The sequence below is a fragment of the Alnus glutinosa genome, chromosome 9 (genome assembly GCF_958979055.1).
Source record: "Alnus glutinosa chromosome 9, dhAlnGlut1.1, whole genome shotgun sequence".
Classification (NCBI taxonomy): domain Eukaryota; kingdom Viridiplantae; phylum Streptophyta; class Magnoliopsida; order Fagales; family Betulaceae; genus Alnus; species Alnus glutinosa.
Window position 1 is genome coordinate 3,838,046 of NC_084894.1, and position 19,031 is coordinate 3,857,076.

Here is a 19,031-nt window from a genome sequence, read left to right on the forward strand (position 1 = left end):
AAAAAAATTAAAGACTAATTAATCACGGTTTCGAGAAGCCGGAGTTCCAAATTTATGGATTTTTTAGAAAAGCTTCCTAAATAGGCGCACACCGATAAAATAAAAACATGCAATAACTAAATATTTCAATCAAGTAACTCCAAGCAAGGATGGGGAAAAATAAAATCTTCATTTATGTCACATGAATTCATAAACATGTTTATTAGAAGAGTTATTAATATTGTAGAGTGCATGGATACATGGGCTCAAGGCACTCTTATTTAAGCTAACATGCATGGCTATGATCACTTCTATAATTAACCAAAAGTACTGATTTGGTACTTGGGTTGTTTGTTAGGGAGGAAGAGACCAAAATGTTGCTCAATTGCTGCACCAGGCTTTTGGTTTTCATCAAACATGGCAAACAAGTAAGCTTCTATTGCTTGTCCCTGCTTCTTTGGAGTCCCACCCTTCACATGATTAATCAAATTGTTGTAGTAAGTCCCCGCGTTATCAACGCTAGCCGCATCACCTCCTTCGGAAGGCCAGCCGCTCTCCGATACGACAATCTGCAAGTTAGGTGCCCCGGCTTTCTCGAGAGCAGAGTATTGAGCATCCAGCAATGCATCAAAGAGATTCTGGTATCCAAGACTACCATCTTGCACCACAACACCAGGTGAAGTAAATAAGGCATATGGAAGGGAGATCTGTGAAGGGTTATTAATATAGCTGAAGTAGGGATACACGTTTACTAGAAGGGGTGCTCCATTGCTGTTCAAAAAGTTGATAATTGGTGTTATGTGTGAACTTGCACTGTTGCTGTATAAGCCTGCTGATGGAGGATAAGGGTTATCCACCAAAGTTGTGTCTATAGCTGTCGTCACCTGTCAGAAATTATATAAATAAAGATGTGAGTATTTCGAAATATAAGAAAGCGATGAGTGATTGGTGCACAACAGTGCACCACTCTATAGACATGGGGTGGGTCCCACGTAAGACCCATGTGGTGGAACCCACCACATGGAACCATGGAACCTACCTTATGTCTTTAAGACCTTGCACAACTGTTGTGTAAGAGTCATTTTCCTAAGAAAGCAGATTACAAAATATAAGAGCAGTTTATTACTGTTGAAATAACAGTTTATGATTGTTAAAAACTGACTTTTGAAAAAATGGTTATTTTTGTAAAATTCGAACAAAAAATATGAATGTTCGTATAGTAGTTGTACACGTGCAAGTCTGTAGCACTCCGTAAGTACTGCAAAGTATGTCTAAAGCGACAATGCTACGTGCGATACTACTAACATGTGTCTACCCAAAAGTCATTCTAGATTTATACTCTGTTTGTTTCGATGTAAAATGTTTTATGTCGTAAAATATTTTGGGCGAAATCATTTTTTCAGAAAAAATAATTTTCCTGAAAATATTTTCCGGTATTTGATTCGTATGAAAAAATCACAATGACGAAAAATCACCAATGGCCATTTGTGCTGGATTCCGGCGAATTTGGCTAGATTCTAGTCAGTTTCGCTGAAATCTGGCTAGACGTCGCTAGATTCCAGCGGCGGTCGCCAGTGTTGGAATCCAGTAAACGAGAACTTTCAGTGGTAAGTTCGGGCTACCAACAAATTCTAATGCCCAGAAGTGGAGGATTCCCACAAACGTGCCTACAAGAATGAAAATTTTATATTCGGAATAGAATTTATGGTTTTCAAAACCGTAAATCTTTTTTCCAAAAATTAAAAAGGCTTTTACGTTCAAAATGAAAATGATTTATGTTGACCATTATTTTCGCCCCTACCAAATACTGGAAAATGCCGAAATAATTTTTCAGAAAACATTTTACGTTGAAACAAATGGAGCATTAGTGAAAGCTAATCCCTTATAAAGGATAAAGTGCAAGACACAGATGGAATGAAAGTTGAAATTTTCAAATAGAAGGGAAAAGAAATAATTTCAACATTAACACCTTTATTTGGTCTTGCAAATTGGCAGCTGCGATGGCATTAAGGATGTTTTGCATGGCGGGTTGAAGATACTGGGCTTTAGAATCACCAGGATGCACCTCGTTCCCGACAGCAATGTATTTGAACTTGACATCCGGCCAGTAGTTTCTTATGTTGTTCTGGACCCAAGTGGTTGCAGCTGCAGCGTCGGTGAGGCCTTGAAGGTTGCTGTTAAGGATGCCGATGATGAGTTCTATGTTTGATCCTCTGAGGGCGTCGAGAGTTGATGGATATGGTTCATAGATGCGCATCCTTCCAATGCCATTGCTTTTGTATAGAGCTACTACATCTCCATCAGAAGGTAGATTGTTGCCATTTCGTCCATAACATACACCGACGGATTGTGCACCTGCATCAAAATTAGGCCAAGATTTGATGAGTTTTGGCTTAAGCAAGCAGCAGCAGGGGCTGGAAAACTGAAGGATTCTTTTATTTTCGATTAAAATGTTCACACCACTGTGGCGTGGAGGGACGGAACCAGAAATTTTGATTTACAAGGGAAGAAATAAATAAATTTGACGGCCGAAGCCTCGAGTGTTAACCTAGCTCCACCCTAGATCACGTGTCGAGGGTTTTAGGAAATTTTGATCTAAAGTGAAAGAGAAGTGTTTTGCTTGCATTAAATTTTATAAGTACCATCAATTTTACCATCACTTGGAAACACTTGGAATAACTCAAATAAACCCCTTTGTCCCTTGCAGGTCCTACAACTATTTATTTATTTTAAAAAAAAGGAGACTAAATCTATTCTTATGCTCCATTTTTTTTTTTTTTGAGCTTTAGCTTATACGAAAAAAAATGAGTGATAGCAAAAAATGACTGACGACTTTCAAAAACCTCTGGTGGTAGTCTGACTGTTTGAGAAGAAGAAGCTAAAACTTGGAAGCTGGTTACGAAATTAAAAAAACGGAAACCATTTTTCCAAACTAAAGTAGCTTTTTTGGCCAAACTGAAAATATCATTTTTGGTCGCACCAAATACGAAAAATATTTTTCAAAAAATATTTTACACCGAAACAAAATGAGCCTTAGTCCCACATGCTTAGAGTTTTTGATCAAAAAAGTCATATGTGGACTACCAAACTCATGCTAAATACGGTCAAATCACCGCTTATTCTTAAAACTTAAGCTTATAAAAAAGAGTGGGCTTAATTAATATTCTAATTCTCCCGCTCACCAACACATAAAATGCTTAATTAAAATGAGCGAGAAACTCATGACCTCTACTATTACCACTTATCCCAAAAAAAAAAAAAAAAAACAAAAAAAAAAATTCATTCCTTAATTTTCAAACCAAGACAGAGCTCAACATCAAAAGACTAGACAATGCAGTGTAAAGGCACAGAGAGAGAGAGAGAGAGAGAGAGAGAGAGAGAGAGAGAGAGAGAGAGAGACCTGTTAATTCCTGGCCAGAAATGAAGAAACCAAGTAGGAATATGGGAGCCAGAAAAGCTTTGGTATTTTTTGCACTGAATAAAGCCATGGAGAAAAAAAAGAAAAGGAAATGATCAGAAACCAACTCTATAGATATCTCTGTATATATTTTCCATCTGCCACTTTACACCTTCATTTATATACAGAGAAGTACTGTTTAGAATTGTTGACTTGTAGACAATGTTGTATACCATGATTACGTTGCCATTTGTCCCGTCAATCACTCCAGTCTCCATCTATTGCATGGAAAAAACCAAAAACATAAGATCCTAAACAACACACGTATACCATAAACCATGAAGTCTAGAAATGCGGCCCATTTTTAATTGTCTAAGCTTTTTTGTCGGTCCAGAATTAATGATGGTCAATTACAAGACTGACTCGAATTCTCCCTCAGAAAGATTCAAAGTCACGAAAACTGACCCCAGTTGCAACTTATCCATTTCTACAAGGTCAAGTAGTCGTGCACATGTTAATTATTATCAGCCTTTGTTTTCAGTCGTGGCTTCTTAAGTCTACTGGAAGTTTCTGTCCAAGTCCAACTAGAAGATTATATTTTTTTTATTTGAATTACACTATGAATTTTTCTCCGTCTTTCTTTATTTGTTTGTCTTGAAAAGCAAAGTACAAAAAAAAAAAAAAAAACCATTTAAGTTATATTAAAGTTTGACTTTATGAGGTAATTAGGTAAAAAATTTGCTATTTTTTGGGGGGTTTTTTTTTCTCAAGGGGCCTCTTAATCCTATTTTTTTTTTAAGAGTTTTTATTTCTCGAGGAGGCATTAGAGCATTTACAGTGAGTTATGTATAACCCACTGTATATCTATAATACATAACATAACTGAAAAAACTTCCTCCATCCAATTCGCTACTTCATATCTATAATAGATTTGATGGACATTGGTGAACAGTGCGACGCCACATGTTCACACATGTATGAATATTCTATTATTAAAAGTCTGCACATTTCTCTCTCATTCTCTGCTTTCTCCTTCTTTTTGTTCCTTTTCATTTCCCTACCGATGCCAGACGCCAGCCTCTACCTTTCCATCATCTTCATTGAACGGTTGAAGCATCTTCTGCCAGATCGGTCAAACGAAGGGTAGCGTGAAAATGGGGATTTTGAGAGATCGGAGAGAGAAATCGACGCCCTGGATCGGTCACGGGGCGATCATGTAAGAGGCTGGCGGGGATAGAAGGAAGCGGTTTCGGGCTGGGGAGTCCAGGTCGGGTTAGGTAGAAGACCTAGTACGTTCCGAGACGAAGACGAGGGTTTCGTCGTCGTCGTCGAGGAATTGGGCGTTCAAGTTGATGGAGATGCCATCAGTGAGATGGTGGTCAGAGCTTAGAGTGGCTGTGGGGTCGGTGGAAACCATGGGTCGTCGACGAAGATGATTCACCGTGGGTTGATTTTGATTTTGATTTTCCGGTGGGTTGATTTTGATTTTGATTCACCGGTTAGTTGATTTTGATTTCGATTCACCGGTTGGTTGATTTTGATTTTGATTCACCGGTTGGTTGATTATGGTGCGGTGATTTACGGTGTCTATTGTTTGATGTTTTCGGGTTTTAAAGCTTGAAATGGTGAGAAAGTGCAGATTCTTTGTTTGATGAAATACCTGAGAGGGGTGGGTACGAGGTTTTAACAAAAAAAAAATAAAAAATATTATTTTAATAGAATAGATAAAAATTTAGATAATCGGATAGAAAATAGTTTTAAAAGTAGTTATGTAAACTAGCAAAAAGTGGGTTTTGATCATGTAAAATAGATTGAGATTTAGATCATCCGATGGGGATGCTCTTAGGCGATTGCCTTAACTATCTACCTAGCCTTTGAGCCACCCCTGCTTGTAAGTCAGCAAAGAAATTAAGAGCAGTCTGTTAAAGTATCACTTGTCTCAAAAACTTAAATTGATAGGAAGATGAATATTTAATTGAAATGAGTGCTTTCTGAAATTCATAGAATCTGGACATGCAATCTTGGACATGAAAAACAAAATTGCCATTTTCGTAACAGAAGACCAATGAACAGGAAATAACGTGTTGTCTCCAAGTAAATATTATTGATATTAACATGACACAAACAAATTCAGTCTAATTTATTTACCGAAAACGCGTCTGATAACCGATATATTTTTCTTTTGTTCGAATATTTTATATTCTTAATATTATGATTGATTTAGGTTCCTTGTTAGGTTAATCACCCTATCTTAATTATTTCTAAGGTTAATCACCCTATCTTAAAAAAAAAAAAAAAAAAAAAATGTCATCTTCCACCTTTTGAGTGTCTTTTAATTTATTCTAGCCATTAAAACTGTTGAAATCTAGCCCATTATAGATCGATCTAAAGTGCTAGAGCAATAATAACATGACAAAATGCAAACTATTCTTACGTTTGATGAAAGACCCCGGTTGTAAATTGAAAAGATGAATAGCCTATAATATATAAAGAGTGGATGGTGGGTGATTTACGTATAAAAGATGCTCATGGGTGCTAAGTCTCACATTGTCTACTTATGAGATGAAATTAAGTTTTATAAGTAATTGTAAAAAAGCTCTAAATTAACTAGTCATTTTGAAGAGATAACGTAAATATGACTAGGTCGTTATATTTGATCAACATAGAATTCTTGCTATCAGGGGCCGAGGGACGGGGGCCGAGAGGGATTAAATGCCCCCCAACCCCCTTCCCCCCCGCCAACCTAATCGAGGGGCAACTAAGCAAACTTGACCACCTATTGCCGTGATTTTTTTTTTTTTTTTTTTGGGACAATTCAACAATTTAAACGTACGTGACAATTCAACAATTTATGTTGTCACACAGGTTTCCTAGATTTCTCCCGAAATTCTAGGCCAGTTAGTTAGAGTTGTTAATTTCGGTTTGGGCTTTATATAGCCTGTAAAGACCAAGAAAAATAAATAGGGAGTTTAATAATTAATAAATTGTATTTATTAAATGGATGAGACTAATAATTAAATTCTAGACGACGATATTAATATTATGAAAATAAAATAAGTCTAAGATGAATAATGAAAAAAATAGAATAATAAAATACTACTAACGGGTTTTTAGGAAATAATAATGATGGATTCTAGAGAATAAATAATTATTTGTATAGGTAAAAATATAGTTAAACGCGGGGTTAAATGTTAGTTGTTAAAAGATATGATTTTAATATAATGGGGGTCTAGATGTGATTAATAAAAGTTGAGGTTTTAAAATAAAAGGAGATTCCCCTTGCCACATGTCAACACATGGTTGACTACATTATCTCCTCCCAACCACTCTCAATGGGACAAGTGTCCCACTTCTTCTCTCTCTTCCTTTTCTCCTTCTTTTTCTCTTTTCCCCTTTTCTCTCCCTCACATGCACGCACCACTCACTCTTTTCCTCTTCTTTTCTTTTTCCTTTTCTTTTCTCACTCTCCTCTCTCTTTTCCACGCAGCCCCTCTCCCTCTTTCTTTTCTTTTCTCTTCTCTTTTCTCTCCCATTTCCTCCCTTAGTTGCAGAAAATGAGAGGACCCGTGATGATCCAGCTGAGAGAGAGAGAGAACGACACAGTGAGAGAGAGAGAGAGAGAGAGAGAGAGAGAGAGAGAGAGAGAGTCACGATGCAAAGTTGAAGAAGAAGTAGACTCCGGCCATGGGCTTCTTGAGGTAAAATCCTTTTCCTCTAGCTTTTTGGTTTGACTACCATATGGGTATTTTAGGGACTTTGTTATAACAAAATGAATTTTGATTTGGGTCTTGATTGAGTTTTCTTTAGGAAGAAAATTGAGGGTTTTGATTGGGTTTTGGTTTGAGATGAAAACTTAGGGTTTGATCATGATTTGTTGGAATGGATGGCCGTGTAGCACTTTCTTTTAGGGGGTTTCAGTTTTGATAATGTTAGATAGTGTTTGATGTTCTAAAAGAAGTTGTTGGATTTTATTTAGGCCTAAATAATGTTGTTCTTGGTGGAATCAAAATTTGGTGTGGATTTGTAAATTTGATTGATGATTTTAGTTTAGGTTATTGTGGTTCTAAGGTTGATATGGTTGATTGAGTTGATTTATGATGTTTTGGTTATTTGATTTCCATTGAGTGTTGATGGATGTTTTGGTGAAAGTCAAATCTGGTTTGTGTTTGTAAATCAGGGATAATTGTGTTAATTCATGATTAATGCTCCATTATTGATTGTAGAATGTTTGGTTGGATTGAGTTCAGCTTTGGAAAGGAATTCGTTAGATGAATGATGGAATTTTGGGCGGTTTGATGTGGAAGAAAATCTTGATGTATTTGATGATGTACTTTAGGGCTTAGTTTGGTGATTGATATTTTGAGTTTTAGAGGATGTATGAGCTAATTATGATGAGTGTTTTAATTGAAATCAAATCTGGTTTTTGGGGTTGGTAACTTGATGATGTTGGATAGTGTTTGATTGTTAAGGATCGAGTTTAATGATGTAATTGATTTATTGGTGTTTTGGGTTAATGTGGTAACTTTTAATTCCTGTGGCCGAATGGTGATGTTAATTACATGGTGTGTTTGGTTGGTTGAAGTTGTAATTGATTGTGTGAGTAAGATTGGGGGTATTTTTGATAGTTATAAATTATGGTTGGTATGGATGGTTGTATGGCATAGTATGAGTTGTGGTGGAATTTGGATGTATAGGTGATGGTTGGGTTTTGAATTAGTTGATGATGATGAATTGGTACCATGGTTGTTAGGTTGAGCTCATTATTATGGTTGAGAGGGTATACTAATTATGAAGTTGAATTAAGTTATGATTGTTGATTGTTGTTGTGATGATATTTTGGTATTATGATTGTGGAGGATTGGTGTTATGATATTTTGGTTGAAGATACGAGATTATTCTCACTTGAGAGAGAAGTAAGTATGGATGAGAATGTTTGAATTTGTTGAATCGATTAAAGTTGGATTCCTCATTTTAGTGTTTTAGGTATGGTGATTATGAGATGGTATTAGGTCGAGGTTATAAGTAATATGGTTCTAATCCTGGCGGTAATTGAGGAATGAGTCAAAGTAACTAAGTATAGAGCTTTATATGGATAACAAGTGAAGATAGCTAAAATAAATTATAGAACCCATCTATGCCCATAGGTTTAATAAAGAGTATTGTATAATCCTTAGCTTTAATGTTTATGTATATGTCTCAAGCTTTAATAAATAAATATATTGTAATACGTGATTATAACCTAATCTAATAATTAATATGTTAAGCAAGAGTTAGGTTCTATAATCTAAATTACCTAGATGGTTAGTAGCTGATAAAAGATAAAAGTATTGAATATAATAACAATGGTGTTTAAGGTTAATAGACGAAATAACGTTACAAACCTAAAGTCTAAGGTTTATACCAATGAGACAACAATTTAATAAGAATGTCAAAGAGTTATAGATTACCCAAATGACCATAAGTTAATGAGTATAAGTTAGTAAGCCTATAGGAACACATAAATATAATATGAATTCACTATGTGGCGACATAGTAACTAATCCACTTATTCATACACACATGATATTTATGTGTTATCAGATTTGGTTAAGCGTTGTATGTGTATATATAAATGTATACATATGCATATGCATGTAAATAGGTTAAATAAATATTGTTAACTTAGTAAGGAAATAACAAGCCAATAATGGATTAATAATAATAAATAGGCGAACAAAATAGTAGACATGTCTTAAAGATAATAAGCTATATAGTGTTAACCTATAACCAATGTTAACCTAATAATAGTTTAGGATACTTAGATAGACTTAGAAGCGGGTAATGCGACGTGTGAGTACGCGGGTAGTCTATGTGTCAATGAGTGTAGAGTTCAATAGCATAGCTTAACGATACCAATGTCTGCAGGATAGTGTCTGGATTGGAGACTTCAATGGGTTCTCCAATGTAGAGTTCGAGTTGGAGTCCAATGCAGTCAAGGTGAGTACTCTACTCACTGAGAAAATATATTTTCGTATTTTATAGAAATGCAAATGATAGATGATTTTCTATTGAACCGACGATATGTTAACATGTATGCCTTGAATGTTTTAAGTAGTTTCAATTATGTTGAAATATCAATGATGTTATGAAATGATGCATGAATGAAAGGTTTTGAATTGATTGAAGTATTTGAAAGTGTGTTGTAGTTGGGATTTAATTATGCAAAGAAGAATGATGAAATTTCATGTTGATTGGTTCATGGTATTTGAAGAAAACATGATTTGCAAAGAATAGGAGTATAGAGTTTGAATTGTAAAGCCTGAAGCATGAGGCTCATAATAAAGAAGAGAGCGTGAGGCTCATAATAAAGAAGAGAGCGTGAGGCTCATAATAAAGAAAAGAGCGTGAGGCTCATAATAAAGAAGAGAGCGTGAGGCTCATAATAATGAAGAGAGCGTGAGGCTCATAATGAACAAAAAGACTATCATGAGCATGCATAGCATTGTTTAAATTGTGTGATGTTTTTATGAAAATATATTGTAGTTTTGCTAGACGTATTAGTATGCATAAGAGTCTTGATAGAAAAAGAACTTATGTATATTGGTATCGGATTGTGTGAAGTTTTTATGAAAGTATAGTGTAGTTTTGCTAGACGTATTAGTATGCATAAAAGTCTTGATAGAAAAAGAACTTATGTATATTGGTATCGGATGGTTGCATGATTTAAATGCCATTGTGTTCTATAACGTAACTTTTTCGTATAATACTAGCTGCCCAGAGCATTTAAACGTTTTCTATTAGTCGGTGTTTGCTATATCAGCTATGGGGGTTTTTCAAACAAAAGTTTATAAAATTGGTAGCTGTTATAGTGTTCGCACGACTAAAAATGAAAAGTTGGTTCTTTGCGAAAACTCAGTGAATAGTATACCTCTGAGGTCTTAGTGTATTTATGTATGCTAAGGCGGTGGGCTCATAATTCCACCTATACGGATGTGGCAAACCCCCACAACCGTATAGATGATGTTCTTTTGGCTGCAGGTATTCCGGTCGTAGTTGATAGCATTGTAGAAGGGTATTTTGGATGTTATGACTGAAGCATGCCGCAACGGTCGTAATTGGTGGACCACGGGTTGTTCACTTGTTTATAGGTTTGGTTTATGGCTTGTGACATTTGTGTCACTTATTCTTGTAAAGTCATTTCTGTCATGTATTTATATTCAGGAAAGACTTAAACAGATAGATTTAATATGGCTCTTTGTTTATTATTATTTGTAATAGAAGTTTATGTTAGGATTTCCGCTATTAGGTTATGTTTTCCGCTGCATAGTTGATAGATGTTATACTCTGATTTACCAAGTACATATTATGGGGTATGTACATATGTTGGCTATGCGACACATCGTCGTGCCACTGTGAAGATCCGTTTATATATTAAGGGATTACTGTTTATGAACCGAAAAAAAAAAAAAAAAAAAAACGGGTCGTCACATAGCCTTTTGCGGGTTTTTTTGTGAAAGGCATGAAATGATTTAGGCTTTCTTTGTGGTTTACTTTGGAGAAATTGGGATTTTCGAACTTCCATGTTTTGTTGTTGCTTTCCTATTCTATCAATACATTTGCCATCTCTTTCCCTTCATCTCTATATCCATCTATGTTCTTATAGTTACAGTAAAAGAATAGAAAATTCTACAAGGACATCATGTAGACACATAACATAACCTGGTTCTTGCTTCTCAACACCGGATTTGGCTTTGCATTCCTTTCAACTTCTTCCAATTTGCTAAATTGTCACTCATCCCAAAAGCTTAAGTAGTAGTTATTTAACATAATATTAAAGCCAATACCCCGCGTTCAAATATTGACTCTACGTACGGTTTATTCTCTATTTTCGATTAAAATTATACACGTGTAGAATAGAACTAGGGAGAGTCAGTGAGCAATTTTATCAAACCAAATTGTAGGTGGTGAACTCCTACACCAAGAGGAGTCTTATTTTCTTCCAATTCATTTCGATTTTTTTTTTCTTACAATTCCATCATCTCAATCCAATTTTCAGTTTACAATTCAACCACAATCAGTCAACCTTAATCAGTTACTTTATTTATTAGAACAACATTACTTTAATACAATGCCAGGGCAGATTTGCAAAAGCCTCTCTTATTTATAGTAGTAAATACAAGAGGCTTCTAATACATTATCTCTTTCAACTAAATCTAATATCATACTTGAGCGTTTTAGAAGGGTAGAATAGGCCGAAATGTTTCTCAATTTCCTCGCTCTTGCGGCTCTCATCAAACAAGCCAAACAAATAAGTTTCTATAGCATTTCCAGGCCTTTTTGGAGTCCCTCCTTTCACATGATTAATCAAATTCCTATAATAAGTACCAGCATTCTCAATAGTCTCCACAGCACCACCAGCAGATGGCCAGCCACTCTCTGACACAACAATTGACAAACTTCCTCCATTTGTTCTCTCAAGAGCAGAATACAAAGCATCCATCAAGGCATCAAAGAGATTTTGGTACTCCAATTGACCATCATGTACTACAGTCCCTGGTGCATTAAATAAGGCATAGGAGACTGATTGGTTATTGTATCTAACTCTGAAGTAGGGGTAAATGTTGGCAAGGAGTGGTGCTCCATTACCAACCAAGAAACCAATGATTGGTTCAATGAATGTCCTTGCATTCTCCCTGAAAGCACCTGCTGATGGAGGATCAAAAACACCCAACAAATTTGTGTCCACAGCAGTTGAGACCTTGATTTGGTTTTGCAGACCAGAATCTGCAATTGCTTTGTAAATGCTTTGCATGGCTGGAAGAACAAACTGGGCTGTTGTACTGGTTGGATCTACTTCGTTTCCAACACTAATGTATTTGAACTTTACATTAGAAGAATAGTCTTTTATATTCCTCTGGACCCAATCAGAAGCAGCTGATTGGTCGGCAAGGGCTTGAAGGCTGTCATTAGGGACGCCAACCATGATTTCTATGTTGGAGTCTCTAAGGGCCTGGAGAATTTCTGGGTATGGAGAGTAAATGCGCATCCTTCCAATGCCGTATGTTTTGCAGAGACCTACAACTTCTGACTCAGGCGGTAAATTGTCTCCATTGGCACTTCCTCCATAGCAAACACCCAATGATTGTGCACCTGTTTGCTTGTATTGAGCAAAGAATTCATGGGTAATTCAAAGAAAGCAATATAAAATATTACAACTTCTTTCTTAATCAAAATATGACTGAAATATTCTCCATTTTCATTAATTGTTGAGCCCGAGGATATTCATATATACGGATATAAATTTCTTCCAAACCAACTCAGTTTTTAAAAGCGTCATGAATCGTTTGAGTACTTCTCATATGCTAAGAACACGTAGTATTTTTAGAGATTTGAGTTGAAAGAAATTCCTCCAAGTTTGAAAGAAATTTCTGTCCTATGACTCCTATATATACCATGCAGATACTTTCTCTTTTTTTCACATTTCTTGCGGTATGTATATTTATAGAGAGAGAGAGAGAGAGAGAGAGAGAGACCTATATGTTCTACACAGCAACCCAAGAAACAGCAAAATAGCAGCCATAAAAGGTTTCTTCCTCATTGCATGTAATGAAGCCATGGATGAGAACAAAAGGAAATAATTAAACACTTGTTTTTCGACACATTTCTTGTACGGAAAATTAGCGACGACAAAAAACGGTGGACGACTTCCAGAAACCTGTAGTGGTGGTCAATCCGTATAAAAGTTTATGACTCTTACTCACTCTCAAAAGATGTCATGAAAGAGTTGGAGACACCATACCTTATAAAATTCACAAGTCATGTATATCTTGGCGATATAGGACACTTTTAACACGCCATCTCACGTGCGGCAACTTTGGCCGAACACATGTTCAACATCGAGAGGGAAATGCTTATCATCGTCCAAAGAATCTACTCTGATACCATGTAAAAGTCCATGAGCTTTACTCTCAAAAGGCGTATTTAGAGAGAAGGGGACACCATGACTTCTAAAGTTCCTAAGTCATATATCTCTTGGCGACTTGAGACACTTTTAACAATTCAGTAGTTTGAGAGGGAGAAGCTAAAACTTGGAAACTAGTTACGAAATTTAAAAATAGAAACTATAACTAAAATAGCTTTTTTAGTCAAACCGAAAATATCATTTTTTGTCCCACCAAAAAATACGGAAAACGTTTTTCAACAAATATTTCACGCTGAAACAAACGGAGCCTTAGTTCCACATACTTGGAGTTTCTTATCAAAACAGTCATATGGAGACTGCTAAACTCATGGTAAGTACAGTCAAATCACCGCTTATTCTTAAAACTTAAGCTTAATTATAAAAAGAGTGAGCTTAATTAATATTCTAACTCTCCTGCTCACCATCACATAAAATACTTAATTAAAATGAGTGACAAACTCATGACCTAAAAAAAAAATCAATCCTCAATTTTCAAACCAAGACAGAGCTCAACATCAAAAGACTAGACAATGCAATGCATGCAGTATAAAGGGAGAGAGAGAGAGAGAGAGAGAGAGAGAGAGAGAGAGAGAGAGAGAGAGAGAGAGAGAGAGAGAGAGAGAGAGAGAGAGAGAGCTTTTAATTCCAGGCCAGATATGAAGAAGAAACCAAGTAGGAATACGGGAGCCAGAAAAGGTTTGGTATTTTTTGCATTGAATAAAGCCATGGAGAAAAAAAAGAAAAGGAAATGAGAAACCAACTCTATAGATATCTCTGTATTGTCCATCTACCACTTTACACCTTCAATTATATACAGAGAAGTAGGGCTTAGAATTGTAGACTTCTAGACAACGTTGAATACTAGACGTCTATACCATGATTACATCGCCATTTGCCCCGTCAATCACTCCATATATTTGTTATGTTTGACTTGATTTTGGTGGACAGCATTTCTCCACTCTTCACTTTGAGTGGACAGCACTCATTGAGTGGCATTTCTCCACTCTTCAATAAACAATTGTTGAGTGGACAGCACTCATTGAGTGGCACCAATTTCTTCACTCTTCACGTTGAGTGGACAACACTCATTGAGTGGCACCAATTTCTCCACTCTTCACTCTTCACGTTGAGTGGACAGCACTCATTGAGTGGCACCAATTTCTCCACTCTTCACGTTGAGTGGACAGCACTCATTGAGTGGCACCACTCATTGAGTGGCACCACTCATTGAGTGGCACCAATTTCTTCACTCTTCACGTTGAGTGGACAACACTCATTGAGTGGCACCAATTTCTCCACTCTTCACTCTTCACGTTGAGTGGACAGCACTCATTGAGTGGCACCAATTTCTCCACTCTTCACGTTGAGTGGACAGCACTCATTGAGTGGCACCACTCATTGAGTGGCACCACTCATTGAGTGGCACCAATTTCTCCACTCTTCACATTGAGTGGACAGCACTCATTGAATAAGCACTAGGCTCGAAGCTTTTAAAAGGATCACCCAAGATAGATAATTGTAATTTGAAGGAAACACTCACAGAAGAAAAGAAAAAGAAAACTAAGGAGAGTTTACTCCTTTGTGTTGCCGTATAGTAAAAGAAACAAGAACTTCTTTGTTTCTTTGATTATCTTTTCTTGAGAGAAGATCTGAGTGGATTGGGGTTTTTTGAGCTTTGAGTGATTTTCTCCCTGTAACTATCTTTAATAGTGAATTTTTTCTGCGTCTTCTACAGTGAATGTACCTCGGTTTGAGGGAACCACTTAAATCTTTGTGTCATTTGTGGGTGATTTAATTTTTTTTTGTCTTCTTAATTTTTCGTTTCTCATCGGTCCTGGGAAATAGGACTTATTTCCCAACAATATTGTAGGGAAAAAAACAAAAACATCAAGGTCCTTAACAACCCACGTATAACATAAACCATAAAATCTCTGCCACACCTGTTTGTCTGCATTCAACTATACTAATTTTCTTCTTCTGGATTCTGAAGTTTGGGATTTAAAATGCACCAAAAAACTTAGTCCAGGATTTTGGAGGTCCCCCTACCTTTGAAGACTAGAATACGACCCATTTTTAATTAATTGTCTAAGCACGTTTCACGGTCCAGAATGATGGTCAATTGACAAGATTGACTCGAACTCTCTCAGAAAAATTCTAAGTCACGAAAACTGACCTCAGTTGCAAGTTATCCATTTTGACAATGTCAAGGAGTCGTGCACATGTTGGAGACGTACATGTAAATTATCTGCCTTTGTTTTCAGTCGTGGCTGCTTAAGTTTACTGCAAGTTTCTGTCCAAGTACTCCAACTAGAAGATTATATATATATATATATATATATATATATATTAAAATACATAATAGGCTATCTATGGGCAAAAAAGGAGCCAACGGTAGGTTAAAATGATGATGAGTTTTAAACAGTATCACAAATGACAAAATAATATGGCCAACTATGGATCAAAATAAGAGCCAACTTTTGGGTTGAAATAAAAGCCAACAATGGGCTGAATTGAGCCTGAATTTTTAAACAATACCACAAAGGCCAAAAGATGGGTCTGGGTCAACAATTGGACAAGGAATGACCCAAAATAATGAGCCAACAAAGGGCCAAAATAATGTGAGCAACTTGGTCTCTTTTGATTTTATATGTTTTTTTTATTTTTTTTATTTTTAAGAACCTCCTATCAGTTTAATAAGTTTATTTATTAGAAGAACATTACTTTATATTAGTACAATGCCAGGGCAGATTGCAAAAGCCTCTCTTATTTATAGTAGTAAATACAAGAGGCTTCTAATACATTATATCACTTTCAACTAAAACTAATATCATACTTGAGCGTTTTAGAAGGGTAGAATAGGCCGAAATGTTTCTCAATTTCCTCGCTCTTGAGGTTCTCATCAAACAAGGCAAACAAATAAGTTTCTATAGCATTTCCAGGCCTTTTTGGAGTCCCTCCTTTCACATGATTAATCAAATTCCTATAATAAGTACCAGCATTCTCAATAGTCTCCACAGCACCACCAGCAGATCGATGGCCAGCCACTCTCTGACACAACAATTGACAAACTTCCCCCATTTGTTCTCTCAAGAGCAGAATACAAAGCATCCATCAAGGCATCAAAGAGATTTTGGTACTCCAATTGACCATCATGTACTACAGTCCCTGGTGCATTAAATAAGGCATAGGAGACTGATTGGTTATTGTATCTAACTCTGAAGTAGGGGTAAATGTTGGCAAGGATTGGTGTTCCATTACTAACCAAGAAACCAATGATTGGTTCAATGAATGTCCTTGCATTCTCACTGAAAGCACCTGCTGATGGAGGATCAAAAACACCCAACAAATTTGTGTCCACAGCAGTTGAGACCTTGATTTGGTTTTGCAGACCAGAATCTGCAATTGCTTTGTAAATGCTTTGCATGGCAGGAAGAACAAACTGGGCTGTTGTACTGGTTGGATCGACTTCGTTTCCAACATTAATGTATTTGAACTTTACATTAGAAGAAAACTCTTTTATATTCCTCTGGACCCAATCAGAAGCAGCTGATTGGTTGGCAAGGTCTTGGAGGCTGTCATTAGGGACGCCAACCATGATTTGTATGTTGGAGTCTCTAAGGGCCTGGAGAATTTCTGGGTATGGAGAGTAAATGCGCATCCTTCCAATGCCGTATGTTTTGCAGAGACCTACAACTTCTGTGTCAGGTGGTAAATTGTCTCCATTGCCACTTCCTCCATAGCAAACACCCAATGATTGTGCACCTGTTTGCATTGTATTGAGCAAAGATTTCATGGGTAATTCAAAGAAAGCAATATAAAATATTACAACTTCTTTCTTAATCAAAATATGACTGAAATTATCTCCATTTTCATTGTTGAGCCCGAGGCTATATATATACGGATATTTGAGTACTTCTCACATGCTAAGACTCGTATTATTTTTAGGGATTGAGTTGAAAAAAATTCTTCCGAGTTTGAAAGAAATTTTTGTCCTATATATAAACCATGCATGCAGATACTCTCTTTTTTCACATTTCTTGGAGTATGTATATTTCTATATATATAGAGAGAGAGAGACCTATATGTTCTAGACTACACAGCAGCCAAAGAAACAGCAAAATAAATAGCAGCCATAAAAGGTTTCTTCCTCATTGCATGTAATGAAGCCATGGAGAAGAACAGAAGGAAATAACTAAACACTTGTTTTTCAACACATTTATTGTATAGATCGGAAAATGAGCGATAACGAGAAACGGTCGACGACCTCTAGAAATCTTTGGTGGTGGTCTGTGTAAAAGTTTATGAGTCTTACTCACTGTCAAAAAACACCTTGAATGAGGAGGGGACACCATAGCTTATAAAGTTCACAGATCATGTATCTCTTGGCAATGTGAGACACTTTTAATATGCTCCCTTACGTGTGGCAACTTTGGCCAAACACATGTTCAATATCGGAAGCGAAAGGGCGTCCATCATCGTCCAAGAAACCTGTTCTGATACTATGTAAAAGTCTATGAGCCTTACTCGCTCTCAAAAGACATATTGAGATAGGAGGGGACACCATGGCTTATAAAATTCTTAGGTTATATATCTCTTGATAATGTAAAACACTTTTAACAGTCCGACAGTTTGAGAAGGAGAAGCTAAAACTTGGAAACTGGTTACGAAATTTAAAAACATGAGCCATAACTAAAGTAGCTTTTTTAGTCAAATAACTTCATTAATTTTTGGTCCCACCAATCACCCAAATGGACGGAAAACATTTTTCAACAAATATTTTACGTTAAAACAAACGAAGCCTTAGTTCCACATGCTTGGAGTTTCTGATCAAAAGAGTTATATGGAGACCGCTAAACTCATGGTAAATACAGTCAAATCATTGCTTATTCTTGAAACTTAAGCTTAATCATAAAAAGAGTGTGCTTAATTAATATTCCAGTTCTCGCGCTCGCCAACACATTAAATACTTAATTAAAATGAGCGACAAACTTAGAACCTCTACCATTACCACTTATCCCCCCCACCCCAAAACAAAAAAAAAAAAAAAAAAAAAAAAAAAAAAAAAAAAAAAAATCGATCCTCAATTTTCAAACCAAGACAGAGCTCAACATCAAAAGACTATACAATGCAATGGCTGCAGTATAAAGGCAGGGAGAGAGAGAGAGAGAGAGAGCTGTTAATTCCAGGCCAGATATGAAGAAGAAACCGAGTAGGAATATGGGAGCCAGAAAAGCTTTGGTATTTTTTGCATTGAATAAAGCCATGGAGAAAAAAAGAAGAAAAGGAAATGAGAAACCAACTCTAGCTATAGATATCTCTGTATTTCCATCTACCACTTACACCTTCATTTATATGCAGTGCTTAGAATTGTTGACTTCCGGACAATGTTGTGTACAAGACGTCCAGGGATGGAGCTGGGGTAGCCTGTAGGGGCATGGCTCCAGGTTCATTTGAAAAAAAAAAAAAATTGAATAAGTATAGTTTGATATTCGGTCTATTTGGCCCGTACCCATTAAATTTTTATGGCCATTCCCATTAGAAATTTTGGCCTATTTTTGCTGTTAAAGTGTAGATAAATAAACCTTTTAGAACTTATCTGTGTCGATTGGTTCTTTGTAAAACGGTTTGGAATCTTAATGAAGAAATTTTAGGTTAATAGGCAATTCAGTCATGCCGTGAAAAGCACCACTCCACCATATTGTTACTAATATTACC

The 19,031-nt window shown here is 36.3% G+C and overlaps 2 protein-coding genes, 1 long non-coding RNA gene and 1 pseudogene across 3 annotated transcripts in view; 1 reads left to right on the forward strand and 3 right to left on the reverse strand.

Moving 5' to 3' along the window:
- Window positions 1-150: 150 nt before the first annotated feature.
- LOC133878647 (glucan endo-1,3-beta-glucosidase-like) lies at window positions 151-3,512 on the reverse strand. The gene is made up of 3 exons (XM_062317223.1): window positions 3,380-3,512; window positions 1,949-2,334; window positions 151-863 (listed from the first exon to the last, which is right to left on the reverse strand). Exons 1-3 carry the CDS (start codon window positions 3,465-3,467, stop codon window positions 297-299), a joined length of 1,041 nt encoding a protein of 346 aa, XP_062173207.1. The 5' UTR covers window positions 3,468-3,512; the 3' UTR covers window positions 151-296.
- Window positions 3,513-6,790: 3,278 nt separating this feature from the next.
- Window positions 6,791-10,681, forward strand: LOC133877151 (uncharacterized). Its single transcript, XR_009901665.1, has 3 exons — window positions 6,791-7,074; window positions 9,281-9,352; window positions 10,373-10,681. It is a non-coding gene; the product is annotated as an uncharacterized LOC133877151 (long non-coding RNA).
- Window positions 10,682-11,496: 815 nt separating this feature from the next.
- The window catches only part of LOC133878581 (glucan endo-1,3-beta-glucosidase, basic vacuolar isoform-like), a 51,316-nt gene continuing 43,781 nt past the window's right edge, over window positions 11,497-19,031 (reverse strand). Inside the window, exon 2 of the mRNA XM_062317150.1 lies at window positions 11,497-12,505. Within this exon, the coding sequence (XP_062173134.1) occupies window positions 11,559-12,505 (947 nt within the window). The 3' untranslated portion in view covers window positions 11,497-11,558. The remainder of the gene's footprint in view (window positions 12,506-19,031) is intronic.
- On the reverse strand, window positions 16,071-17,094 carry LOC133878265 (glucan endo-1,3-beta-glucosidase, basic vacuolar isoform-like; annotated as a pseudogene).

Excerpts from the sequence above, each read along its gene's own strand:
- LOC133878647 (XM_062317223.1), bottom strand. The coding sequence starts at position 3,467 with ATGGCTTTATTCAGTGCAAAAAATACCAAAGCTTTTCTGGCTCCCATA. Across the intron at positions 2,335-3,379 it reads TTCTGGCCAGGAATTAACAG|GTGCACAATCCGTCGGTGTA; the intron begins GTCTCTCTCTCT and ends ATTTTGATGCAG. Across the intron at positions 864-1,948 it reads ATTTGCAAGACCAAATAAAG|GTGACGACAGCTATAGACAC; the intron begins GTGTTAATGTTG and ends AATTTCTGACAG.